A 13,056-nucleotide genomic window follows, 5' to 3' on the forward strand; every position below is an offset into this window, starting at 1 on the left:
TGGTTTCCCAGAATGCACTCTGGTTGCCCCAGGCCAGGCCACTTCCCTGCCCTTAATCCCTCCACGGCTCCTGCTGCTCTCAGAAAAGCCAAAGCCAGAACCAAAACCAAGGATCTGCGCCGCGTGGCTGTCCAGTAGAAACTCTTCCCAAGGGTCACCACACAGAGGACAGGAGGGACTGTCACAACAGGAAGGGCACACCAGCCTGGGGTCTGTGGGCAAGTCCAGAGCTGGGCAGCAGGGTTTCCCGCTTCTGGAGAGGAGCACAGAGGGCTAGAGCAGGTGTGGGGGGGGCGCAGGGGGCTGAGGTGGCCTGTGCTGGGGAGGGGCTGTGAGGTCCAAAGTGCAGGGGAGGGAGAGAGGTTCCCCTCCCCGCTGATCTGTGAGGCCGACTGGGAATGTGGAGGGTCTGATCTTCTCATAGGAAAACAAGGAAACAAGGATCTCTGTATGAATCAGGGTTCTCCAGAGGAACAAGGGGTGGAGGGAGGGAGGGAGGGGGCAGACAGAGACGGGCTTAAGGAGCTGGCTCATGTGGTTATGGAGGTGGACAGATCCCAAGGTCTCTTGTTGGCGCTGGGAGCCCAGGGAGCTGATGATGTAGGTAGTTCAAGTTCAAAGGCCGCAGCCTCAAGACCCAGGAAGAGCTGCTGTTCCAGTCTGAACATAGGAAAAGGCCAGTGTCCCAGGACAAAAGCAGCCGGGCTGGTGGAACCCCTCCCTCTCTGACGGACCAGCCCTTCTGTTTGGCTCAAACCTTCAACTAATTGGACGAGGCCCACCCCCACCCATCAGGAGGGTCATTTGCATTATTCTTGCTGTTGATTTCTATGTTAAACTCCTAAAACACCATCACAGAAACACCTGGAATAATGTCTGACTAAGTGTCTGGACATCCCATGGCCCAGGCAAGGGGACACATGAAGTTAACCACCAGGTGGGCACCTGGGATGCTGGAATGCACAGGGAGGGTCTCAGCCTTCACTGCTTTCCAGATCCCTGTGTTGGGTCACCTCCCTGTCGTCACTCACCCTGCTCGGCCACACAGACCCTTTCCTGTTCCTCCGCCACCCAGGTGGTCATGCCTTGAGGCCTGTGTCCTTGCGGTCCCTCTGAGACCCTCTGATGGCCTGTCCAGTGCCTCCTTTCAGTTTTCCAGGGCCCCTGTTGCCGGCTGAAGTCCTGATTTCTTTTCGTATTTATTGGCTGCTCCTTTCCCTGGTCAGAGGCTTTGAGATGGCCAGCAAGTTCCTGGTACAGTGGCTCCCTGGCCCTTGCCCTACTGGAGGTCACCTGCAGGGGTGTTGAGTAGGTAGGACCCACGGACAGGAACATGGTACTATCCTGATCAACGTGGTTCAAGTCTGGGGCCAGGTGGGTCTCATGGGCGGGCCAGTCACTCATGGCTTCCCTGAGACTGAGGTGGGGACAGAAGTTAATGAGGAAGAAAATCGTCCACAGCAGGTGCAAAGGCCCTCAGGGGGGAAGAAAGGTGCTGTGTTTGTGGGGAAAGGAAAGGAGGTTGGGGGTGCGAAGTGTGATGGAAAACAGTGGGTGTTAGGAGAGCCTTGGGTCTGCTGTCAGTGGGGTATGGGGAAATTGATTGCCCCCAGGACAATGGGGAGACCTTAAGAGATTTATAGGGTTCTGAGGTCAGGGGTATCCTGGACGGGGCAGGAAGGGGGCTTGGTGCCCACGAGGGCGGAGCCATCCAACCTGGCTGAGGAGAGAAGGGGACAGGAGGGAGGTGCCCGAGGAAGATGGGGTACCTGCCAGCTGGGTGGGCTTGATCCAGCTTCTACTGGCTGCCCACCTGGGTCAGCTCCCAGTGGAGTTCCAGGAAGATGGACATTTGAGCCTTGTCACCCAGCCCTTCCCCCTCCCTTGTTTTCCTCCTATCTGGCCGCCCCATCTGTCCAGTGGCTTTAGGGGACCTCAGGTGCACGGCTGGGTGAGGTCTGGGTGTGCGTGTGAGAGTGTAACTGTCCTGGGAACTTCCACCTCCCCTCCCGGGTGGCGACCACCCAGTGCCGCCCGCGGGGTGCATGTCCCTCCTCCGTTCCTGCCGGCGCCCTGCTGGGCTGGAGGCCGGGCCGCTGTGGACGAGGGCGGCGGGTGGCTTCCTGCCTCGTGGGCGTCGGGTCTCGGGAGCGGCTGGGCCGAGGTCCCTCCGTCCCGGGCCAGGCCACGCAAACCCCCGACCCGCAGAACTGTCCCCGTCTCGCTGGGCGGGGCGGCGGCTGGGGGCGTGGCTAAGGATGCGCCCGCCCCGCGAAACGCACGCGGGTTCCAGGGTCTCGGTCCTCAGAGGAATAAGGTTGCAGAGCTGCGTCCTCCCGTGTCCCGTGTCCTTTCTGGCTTTTATTTTAGTTTTTACTTTGTTATGTGGGGCGATGCGTCCTGCTAGCTCTCCCAATGCAGGGCCTCCGCAGGCTAAGCAAGAGCTCCACCACCCAGCCACACCCCGCCCAAGGTCGTATTTGTTTTTCTCTCTTTCTTTTTTTGAGTAGCGGGGATTGAACTCAGGGGCCCTCGACCCCCGAGACGCATCCCCAGCCCTATTTTGTACTGTACTTAGAGACAGGGTCTCACTGAGTTGCTTAGTGTTTCGCTGTTGCTGAGGCTGGTGTTGAACTCACAATCCTCTTGTCTCGGCCTCCAGAACCGCTGGGATTCCAGGCTTGTGCCACCGTGCCCAAAAGGATATATATATATATATAACACAATGGCTCTATTTTTATTTATTTATTTTTATGTGGCGCTGAGAATCGAACCCAGTGCCTCACACATGCTAGGCCAGCGCTCCACCACCGAGCTACAGCCCCAGCCCAAGGTCGAATTTTTAATCAAGGTTATTTCTCATGTATAAAATTCGCCCCTTTGAAAAAATATTGCACGATCTCACTCATAGCTGGAGTCTGAAAAAGCTGGTCTTGGAGAAGCTGAGAGTAGAAGGGCAGAGGCTGGGGGGTGCGCAGGGCGGGGTTTCAGGGGGGGGTCCACGGTACCACTGAACAGGTAAACAGGAGGAATGGGGTCAGGTGTCCTGTTGCTCAGCGGGAGTGGAGCTAACAACAGGCAGGGTGCATTTCAAAAATAACTAACCACCATGCAGCCAGGCACCGTGGTTCGCACCTGCAGTCCCAGCTCCTTGGTGGCTGAGGACCGGTGCCCTTGAACCCGAGTTCCAGGCCAACCTGGAGGGCACAGAGAGACCCTGCCTGGGACAGGAAGCCACAAGAGAGGACACCGAGTGTACTCAGCCTAATGACACAAGTGGAAGGTGAGGGATACCCGAATCGCCTGCATTTAATCCTCCCATCACATGGTATTCTAGGAGGATGTGCAATTATTATGTGTCAATCAAAACCAAAATAATTCACTTTTTTAAAGTGTGTAACTTGGTGACATTTTGTAGGTTCACGAGTGTGCGGTTGTCACCTCTATTTAATTCCAGAACAATTTTACCGCCCCCCCCAACCCCACCCTGTCAAGGAGATCCTGCTCCGAGTCTCCCAGTGCTTTGGGCGGCATCCGCGCAGCATGGGAAAAACCAGAAGAGTGCAAGAAGTTCCTGGAGGAGCCGAGGCGCAGCGGGTTCCAGCGAGAGCAGAGCCTGCCCCCCCCTTCCCCTTGCCCCCGCCACCTCAACTCCATCTCTGCCAGGTGAGGGGCCTGCCTGGTGGGACGGTGTCACCTCCTCCCCATGCTTGTCCTTGGAGCCTCCAAGGTCAGGGGCCTCTCTCCGCTCAGACTCTGGGGGACAGGTCTCCAGGCCCTTGGTGGCCAGGGGGCAGAGGGTAGATTCCTGGCTACACTCAGGGTTGGTCTTTTAGCAGCAACAGCAGTCTCATCATGATTTATGGAGCACCTGCTATATACTGAGCAGCATAGTCCAGTTGATGTGTCTCGCAGGAGGAATTTAACCAGTGATTCACATGGAGACATCTGTCCTCTAAAACCTTCTTTCAAAGGATGCATTTATGCAGAGAGTAAATGTGAAAGGCCCAGATTTCTCCCTCAAAAGTGACTCAAGTCTGAGCGGCGTCCTTCCTTCCACACTTTTGGTAGCACAGGTGTGCAATCTCACCTCATCTTTACCAAGGCCTCCTTTAGCCGGGCACAGTGGTGCATGCCCGTTATCCTAACAACTCGGAGGCTGAGTCAGGAGGATGGCAAATTTGAGACCAGCCTCGGTAGAGTGCCCTTGGGTTCAATCTCTTCTAACAGAACATACAACACACACACACACACACACACACACACACACACACACACACACCTCTTGAAGGGACCTCCATTTTAGTGGTTTCAAGAGGTCAGGTCACTTGTCCAAGGTCACACAGTGTGTGAGGAGGCCGACTCAGGCCTGTGTGGTCCGATGCAGCAGGAAGAGGGGACTCCAAAGAGCAGGATTCTTCTGGGCCCCTTCACGGTCATCAGTGCCCTTTGAAACTTGGGAGCTATTCATTCAGTCATTCAACAAACATCTCCTGGGTGCCATGGTGTAGTGAGCTCTGCTGGAAGCTGGGAGAGACGCAGAGGGGCCTTGCCCTTCCTGAGCTCACATGCTGGCGGGTGACCTCACCTAGGAAGAAGGAAGCGAACAGAGATGAAGGGGCACAGCTGGGAAGGAAGAAAGGGAGGCTGATGCCTGGGTCCCCGACGGGCTCAGTGAACACCTAGGTTTGAAGCTGGGCCCGGCCACCCACACCTGGACTCCGCTGCTCTGGAGGCTGAGGCAGGAGGATTGTTGAGCCCAGGAGTTCAGGGCTAGCCTGGGCAGCGTAGTGAGACCCAGCTCAAAAAATGTGTATGTCTATCCACATGGTCTGAAATTCCCGTCATCCGTGGCAGGCTGGGGTCCAGGACGGTGAATCCTGCCGGGTGGTGACGTTCTCCAAGGGGGTAAGAGGTGGTCCTGCGGGAGGATGGGGAAAATCCTTCCATGGGTAAAGCACAGATTGTAGAGGATATAACAGACGTGTCCACCATACTGAACCCTCATGGGGGGGGGTGGGGAAGGGGCTAGAGGTGCTTGCTGGGGGCTGGGAGGGAGAAGACAGAAGCTCTGGTCTTGAAGCAGCCACAGATGGTCCAGAGACGTTCTATGCATTTTTTCTTTTTTTTTTTGGTACCAGGGGGTGAACCCAGAGGCACTTAACTACCGAGCCTCACCCCCAGCTCCCCCTCTGCCCCCCACCTTTTAAAATCTATTGTTTTGAGACAGGGTCTTGCGAAGTCTTTAGGGCCTCGCTGAGTTGCTGAGGCTGGCTTTGAACTTGCCATCCTCCTGCCTCAGCCTCGGTGCCTTTCCCAGCTCTTCAGTGCCTGTCTTAAGCAGATGTCTGCACATCTATTCATTCACCTTTCATGGTGGGGTGCCTTTCCCTCGATTTCCACTTAAAGTCTCTCTCTCTCCCTGCCCTTTGTGGTGCTGAGGATGGAACCCAGTGTCTTGAGCAGGCTGGGCAAGTGCTGACCACCCAGCTTCACGGAGAGCCCTACTTAAACTATAACCCAGGTTCCACGTCACTGACCGCCATTGGCTGGTTTCTTTTTACACCTGTGTAGTATTTCTCTTGTGCTCTCTTGCAGACATCCTTCTTCTTATTTATTTTTGCAGGGCTGGGAATGGAACCTGGGGATGCTGGGTGAATGCTCTCCACTGGCCAATCCCGGCTCTCGATGTTCTTCCCCCAGGGCCTCCCACGTGCTCAGCAAGTGCTCGCCATCGCCATTGAGCCACACCCCAGCGTCCCCCGTGCTGAGCGGCGCATTTATCCCATTGGTGTGGATGGTGGCACAGCGTGTTTTCAGTGTTTTCCTGCAGTCAGGTGCTGCTGTGCCTCTCACGGGGTGGTACAGGTTTCCTCCCTCACTGCCCGGGTTCAGCAGTGCCAGCCTTCACACACACCCTCGTCAGCAGCGGGTGTTATCAGACCTCTTGATCTTTGCCAATCTGATGGGTTAAAAATGATATTTCAGTATAGGTGTCATGTTCATTTCCCTTATGAAATCGAACTGTGTCTAAGAACTCTTTCTTTCTCTAGAATTCAGTGTTTGTGCCCTTTGTTGAAAGGTTCCCAGGCACTGGTGTGATCTTTTGAGATTTTTTAAATTGATTTTTACGATAGCTCTTTATATAGGACAGGCATTATTTCTTTGTGTTAGGCATTACAGTTCCCCCCCCCACTTGTCACTAAATTTATTTATTTTATTGTCTTTTGTCTTTTGACACATGGCAGTTTTTTATAATACTTCTATTAGTTGTGGATGGACCTTTATTTTATTTATTTATATGTGGTGCTGAGGATTGAACCCAGGGCCTCACACATGCTAGGCAAGTGCTCTACCACTGAGCCACAACCCCAGCCCCTCCCATGGCAGTTTTTTGATGTTTATATGATATCAACTATTTTAATTAGTAAAAAAAAAATGTCATCTGAGTTTTTGTCATATTAAGAAGTGGGGTTACCTACCTTAATAAGATGGGAGGTGGGAAGGAACATTTTGAGCAGAGAAAATACCACATGCAAAGGCCCTGAGGTAGGAAGGGGATTGGTGTATATATTGGCCATGGTTTCCCAGGGAAATAGAACCAACAGGCTGTGGGGGCGGGGGACACTGATTTTAAGGGATGGGCCTCTGTGGGAGCCTGGAGACCCAGGGAAGAACTGTAGCTTGAGATTGAAGGCAGCTGCTACCAGAGTGGGAGGGCAGTCTTCCCCTATTAAGGCCTTCACCGGATTAGATGACGCCCACCCCCATCATGGAGGGTAGTCTACTGATTTAAATGTTAGTCACACCTTCACAGAAACACCTAGAATGATGTTGAACAAATGGCTGGCTACCGTGGCCCAGCCAAGTCGACACATGAAATTCATCAGCCATGCCTTCACCCGTCAACTTGAAACCCGCATGCATCTCCTTAGATGAGGGTTAATCTCCAAATCAAGACAACAGTAAGTTCACGCTTCCACCTCATCCGTGCCATAACGCTCCTGTGTGAATCAGAAACTCACAACCCTTTCCCCAGAAGAGCCTGTGACGGCCCTGGGGGGTCAGCTGCCCTTGATGCCTCAGGACTTGAATGGTGCACCCCAAAGTCAGCCGGACTCAAGTACTGTGCCCCGAAGTCAGAAGAGCGCGTGTCACACGGGGATGAATAGGAGTGCAGACACACGGACCGGTCCAGGTGTGGCAGGGCTGGTTTCTCCTGAGGCCTCCCTCCTTGGCCTGCCCAGGGCCATGTCTGCCCTCTGTCCTCCCCTGGTCATCCCTCGGTGTGTGTCTGCGTCTTGATGGCCTCCTCTTGGAAGGAGGATTGGGTCATGTAGAGCTCTTTCTCTGAATAGAGGCACATTTCAAGGCACTGGGGTCAGCTCTTGAACACACAGGCCCTCTGGAGGACCCCACAGCCCATTACCGGAGGAGAAAGGCCATCAATGTGTCCGGGTGGAGGAGGAGGGAAAGAAAGCCCAGGAGAGGTGCAGACAGATGGGCGGAGGATTCGGGACCACCGTGAGGACTGGCCTTGCGTGGAGTGGAAGTCAGCAGAATGTCCTGAGCGGGGAGTCATGACGTCATGACCCGAGTTTTGCAAAAGTCCTCGAAAGCCTTCTCTGGAGGGATGGGGACAGAGGAAGAGGTTCCTACCGTCATCCAGGAGATCAACCCAGGGGCCTGGGGAGGGAGGGTGGAGCGAGGTGGGCGGCTTCAGGGACATTCAGAGGGAAAGGGCTTGTGGATGGGGAAGAGAGGTGACCCTGGTGGGCAGGGGCCCCGGCTCTCACTGGCGGTCTTCCCTGAGCTCCGCCAATGCTCCTGGAGTGAGTGACTGACTGCAGCTGGACCCTGGGGATGGGCGAGGGACTTGGGAGGGGGCTGACTGGGGGGGGTGTGGGCAGGGGCTGGGGCCGGGTCTCTGGTTCTCCAGACCTGGGCTGGGGCGGGTGCTGGGGGAGGCCTCTCCATGACTCCTGGGAGGAGGTGAGACTGCCATCAGGTCTGAGTAGTGAGCAGCCCCGGCTGGCCGGCCGGCGTGTGAAGGAGGGCACGTGCTGGGAGGTGGCCGGGGAGATTTCTGGCCCCTCAGGGTTTGGAGCTGGGAGCCGGTTAGCCTGGCTCAAAGGAGGGTCCTTTGGGGTTCCTGGTACACTGTGCGTCTCTCTCCCCCCCTGCAGCATCTGAGACTGGGTCCGTCCCACATGCCTCCTCTGTGGGTCTTGCCTTTGGGGAGGATTTCTCTTGAGGTCTGGCTTCAGATCTTAGGGAACTAAATTCAACCGGGCCCTGGCCTGTTGGGCTTGGAGGTGCTGCCCCCTGGTGGGAAGAAGAAAAACTGCCTTCTGACCACCCTGCCTCTGGTGGGGGTGGGGAGGTGGGATGGGGATGGTGGGGGAGGTGGGATGGGGATGGTGGGGGTGGTGGGGTGGGGATGGGGGGTGGTGGGGTACAGTGGGTTGGTGTTCTAGCTCATTCCATAGTTAGAGGCTGCCTTGAGGGAAGGGAGCCAGACCATCGTGTGTGTGTGTGTGTGTGTGTGTGTGTGTGTGTGTGTGTGTGTGTGTGTGTTTTCCAACTCTGTTTGGATCTTGGTCTTTCTGCCACCTCACCTCTGAAGCCGAGGACCTCAAACTAGCCCAGTCCCTGGGATACATGGGGACAGAGTGGGTGGGGTACCCAGGACCTCACCACCTCTACTGTCTGATGCTAGAGTTGAAGGCTGTGGTAGGCTTACTGTTCCAGAAAGAAGCCCCTGTATAAGACCATGCGGGAGTGCTTGTGGGAGGGAGGGAGGGGGAGTATGAAGCACAATGAGGAAACTGGAAAAAAATTAGGAGCTGGTTGTGCACCTGGGGTCCCAGCTACTTGAGAGGCTGAGGGAGGAGGATCACTGGAGCCTGGGAATTTGAGGCCAGTCTGGGCAACATAGTGAGACCTCATCTCAGCAAAACCAAACCAAACTAAAAAAAAAGAAAAAATTTAAGGATGCAGAGAAAGACACAGAAATGTGTGTGAGATGTTAAATGGTGACCAATGAAGTGACGGATGGATAAAGGATTCCTCGTGCTGCAGATGCTGTGCCCTGGCCTGCGCATGCCCCATGGCTCCTGTTTACTGCATTGAGAAACTGGGCAGACTGTCCCCATTGCTGGCTGGAGGTCCTGAGGCTCCTAAGCCTGGGCTGGATGGCGTGAAGCAGAGGGTCCTGTCTCCAGAGACCACCCAGGCACACTGTGGGGAGAACTCCAGTCTCCCCATCCTGAGGGCTGGATCCCTACTCTAGGCCTAGGAGGGATGGGGCAGGGTGTGGGGGTGGGAGAGGCCTCCAGAGCACCCCAGGGCAGGCCCTAGAGGAAGGTCTGGGCTCTGTTGGGGGTGTAGGCTGAGATGTCTGGGGAGATGGTGCAGCCCAGTGAACTTGGAGCAGAGACCGAGAGCCTGGGGGACTTGTCCCCAGGGGCACCTGTGCAGGAGCAGGTGGGCTCTCACTGGAGTATCTGCTGAGGTCACAGTGGGCTGGACAGCCCTTGGGAAGGTCACCACCTAGTCTGGACAGATAGGATGGGGCCCAGGGGCTGGTCCTGGAGGTGAGCCTGGGGAAAGTCCGTGAAAGCTCCACAGCATGGCGTGACCCCAGAGGGAGTCTTTGGGAGGAGGCCGGGAGGAGGAGTTGGAGGCCATACCACGGAGGGCAGCCCAGGGCCTGGATGGGACTGACCTGAGGTCCAGAGTACAATCCAAATTCGGAAGTTCTGGGGTTGGGGGGTGGGTGAGAAGGGGCTCTGTGAGCTAGAAATGTGTGACTATTCTGGGCGGGGACCCAGAGCAAGGGGGTGAACAAAGAGCAAGAGGGGCCATTGTGGGGGCTTGGGGTCTTGTTCTTTGGGGGATGGGTTGTGGGAACACAGGGGTGGTCTGGGGGAGGAATCCTCAAGGGTGAAGGAAGAGTCCTGGGGCAGGAGGAACTCAGGAATTAGCTTTGGATGCAGGGGTTCTTAACGGGTCATTGCAGGGGAGACCCTTGAGGGTCAGAACATGGGTCTTGCGGCAGCTGTGGAAATTCAGGACTTGTGTGGGCATTTCAGGGCAAACCAGGAGGTGATGCATTCCGGGAGCTGAGAGCCAGGAATGCATTGACTAGGGGAATTTAGTGGTGTGTTTGGGGGGCTGGTTTCTAGGAGGTAGGTTGTCGGGGGCACTTGGGGGTTGGTGCCCTGGTCCTGCAACAGTAGCACAGAACAAGTTCTGGGAAGGGATTTCAACACCTGGTGCAGGTTGCGTGGAGTTGGGGTGTTGAGATGCATACTAAGGGTGGTGAGCTGGGGCCTTAGAGGCAGGGAACCTTGAGGGGACTATCAGAAACAACAGCTCATGGGGGTGCGATTAGGAGGTCAGAACCTGAGGATGTCTTGGGCTGGGCAGGTGTGTGTGTGTGTGTGTGTGCGTGTGCGCGCGTGTGCGGGTCTGGGGGACACGGACCCCTAGAGAATGGTTTGAAAGGATTAGAACCCAATGTTACATTAGGGTTTGGTTATGGGGACGTGGGTTTAGGGGACCCGCACTGGTATATCTCAGGAGGTGGATCATGGGACTTGCTTTGGGGCAAGTTCCAGCCAGGGATGTTTTGGGAGGTAGATCCAGGTGGTGGGGTCTGGGGGCGGGTCAGATGATGCCCCTGGTGATGGGGTATCAAGAGTGGGTGGGGCCGCCAGGGGAGGACGACAGGACAGGGCTGGCTCGCAGAGGATTTACTGCCCACACTCCACCTTCCAGGGCCCCGCGTCAGTAGCATTTGCGGTACACGATGTGGGGACCCTGCTCCTCGTACTGTTCGCGCAGGACCCAGCAGGACTGGAAGGCGCGCAGCGAGGCCAGGATGGAGCCCCCCATCCACACCGAGAAGTTCCTGTTGGCCTGGGCGGTCACCACCACGTGCTCCTCCGGGGGCAGAGAGCTCCGCAGGTCGGCCCTGAAACGCTCCTCCAGGCCGGCGAAGAGCGAGGAACCGCCGCACAGCAGCACGCTCTGGGCCACGTCGCCCCGCACTTCCTGGGGCACCTTGTGGAGGCTCTGTTTGGCCATGGTGGGGAGGCCCACGGGCGACAGCCCCGGGATCTCCGGCGGGTGGAAGAGCAGCTCGGGGCACTGGAATAACTCCTTGCCTAACGTGACGGTCCGCCCGTCGGGCAGCTGGAAGGACTGCCGGCACTCCTGCTCGGAGCGCGCCTGCTCCTTCTGGAAATCCGAGGCCACGTAGCAGAAGCGGTGCTTGATGTTCTCCACCGTGTCCAGGTCCTGCTGCTGCAGCGTGAAGCCCGAGCCCAGCAGGATCTCCGCCAGGAAGGCGGTCAGGTGGTTGCCCGCCACGTCCAGGCGCTCGGTGGCGTGCGGCAGGTTGTAGCCCTGGAAGACTGGCACCGTGTAGGAGACCCCGTGGCCGGTGTCCACCACCAGCCCGCTGACGCGCCCGTGCGCGTAAACCGACAGCACCGACTGCGAGGCCACGTACATGGCCGGGGATCGCAGCGATTCGAAGGTCACCTCCACCAGTTTCTCGCGGTTGGTGGCCGGGCTGAAGGGCGGGTCGGAGAACAGCAGTGGGTGTTCCTGGGTGTCCACTTGGAGGTCGTGCTCCAGCATGTGGCGCCAGATGAGCTCGGCGGCTTCCCAGTCCACCACGATGCCGTTCCGGATGGGCTGCACCAGCGTCAGCTCTGGGCGCACGCGGGCCGCCTCGCCGATGAAGGTTTCCACCGCTGGCTGCCCCGAGGTGGCCTGTTTCTTGGGCTGGCAGCCCATGAGGGTGGCCACGGTGAAGGAGGGGCGGGCCTGCCCGGCGAAGCCCACCTTACAGGTGCCCGTGCCCATGTCAATGACCACAGCCCCGGTCTTTTGCGGCAGCTTGTCGTCTGCCATGGGCGAGTCCGGCTTGGGGTTCTTGTTTACCAGGATTGAACTGGGGTTCAGGTCAAGCGGGGGGACCCCTGGATCCGGCTGGAGCTCCTCCGGCTTGGAATCCTTTGTGTTCATGGCTGCAGGTGGCCCTTGAGGCTGCTTGGCAAGGCTGACCACTTTCTTCTGGGGTTCAGGGGTGGTGAGGGGGGAAGAGGTTGAGGCCAGGCTGGTTGAGGGGCCGCCAGTGAGAGGGAGTGGGCCGGCCAGGGGTCTGTGACCTCAACCTGCTCCCTTCAGCCTCCCCAGACTTCACAATGCAGGGGTGGGCAGGGAGGGGCACCTCCTAACCCTTCCCACCCCAGGACCTCCACTATTCAGGATTTCTGGCAGAGAACCGAGTTCCGAGAGGGACGAGGGGCTTCTGATGAGCTCCCAGATTCCAGAACCTCCACCCTGGCCCAACCCACAGAAAGCCAAGGGCATGTGGCATCTACCTGCAGCTGTAGACAAGGAAGGCCCAGGAATCCTCTTGCTGCATTTCTACCATGGAGAGGTGGAGAGCTGGTCACAGATCTCCCCAGAATACTAACCCCAAGGTGACAGGCCGGCCAGCCTGACTTTCGGGTTGCTGAAAGGAATCAGGACAGCCTGGCCTGAGTGTGGGAGACCTTACTTAGCAGCCTGCTTTTGCTCTGGCCTGAGTCACTCTCCCAGTCTCCTTCTTGCCAAGCATGAATTTGCCCCTTCAGACCTCAGCCCCCATGCCACCTCCTCCTGGAAGCCTTCCTGATTTCCACTCTGTAGCCCCACAATGGGAAGTGTGTCTGCAGGATGCTTCTGTAGGAGGAGAGCCCTTGGGACCCAGGAAGGGGCTTTCAGTAGAGATAAAAGGAGGGGCGGCTCCTGGGTATTGGAGCAAAGAATTGTTTAGACAACAGATAGCAGGGAGAGTTGCTTCAAAATCGAGACTATTTCTGATGGTATTAGACATCTGCTCTTGACAAACAGTGGTTGTGTATGTGTGTGTGCATGTGATATGAGAAATCACCAGGAATGGTGTGCTCAAGGTGTTCTGGGAGATAATTAAATGAGGGATGTTTAATTTTCTGATTATGTCAATAAGCCCCGGAGAGTGGGGTTCATTGCACATTG

General features: G+C 56.8%; 1 protein-coding gene across 1 annotated transcript; it reads right to left on the bottom strand.

Annotated features, from left to right (window-relative positions):
- Window positions 1-10,791: 10,791 nt before the first annotated feature.
- Window positions 10,792-12,039, bottom strand: Actl9 (actin like 9). Its single transcript, XM_005332255.3, has one exon. It carries the CDS (start codon window positions 12,037-12,039, stop codon window positions 10,792-10,794), a length of 1,248 nt encoding a protein of 415 aa, XP_005332312.1.
- Between the last annotated feature and the right edge of the window lie 1,017 nt (window positions 12,040-13,056).

This window comes from Ictidomys tridecemlineatus, chromosome 2 (genome assembly GCF_052094955.1).
Source record: "Ictidomys tridecemlineatus isolate mIctTri1 chromosome 2, mIctTri1.hap1, whole genome shotgun sequence".
NCBI classification, from domain to species: Eukaryota; Metazoa; Chordata; class Mammalia; order Rodentia; family Sciuridae; genus Ictidomys; species Ictidomys tridecemlineatus.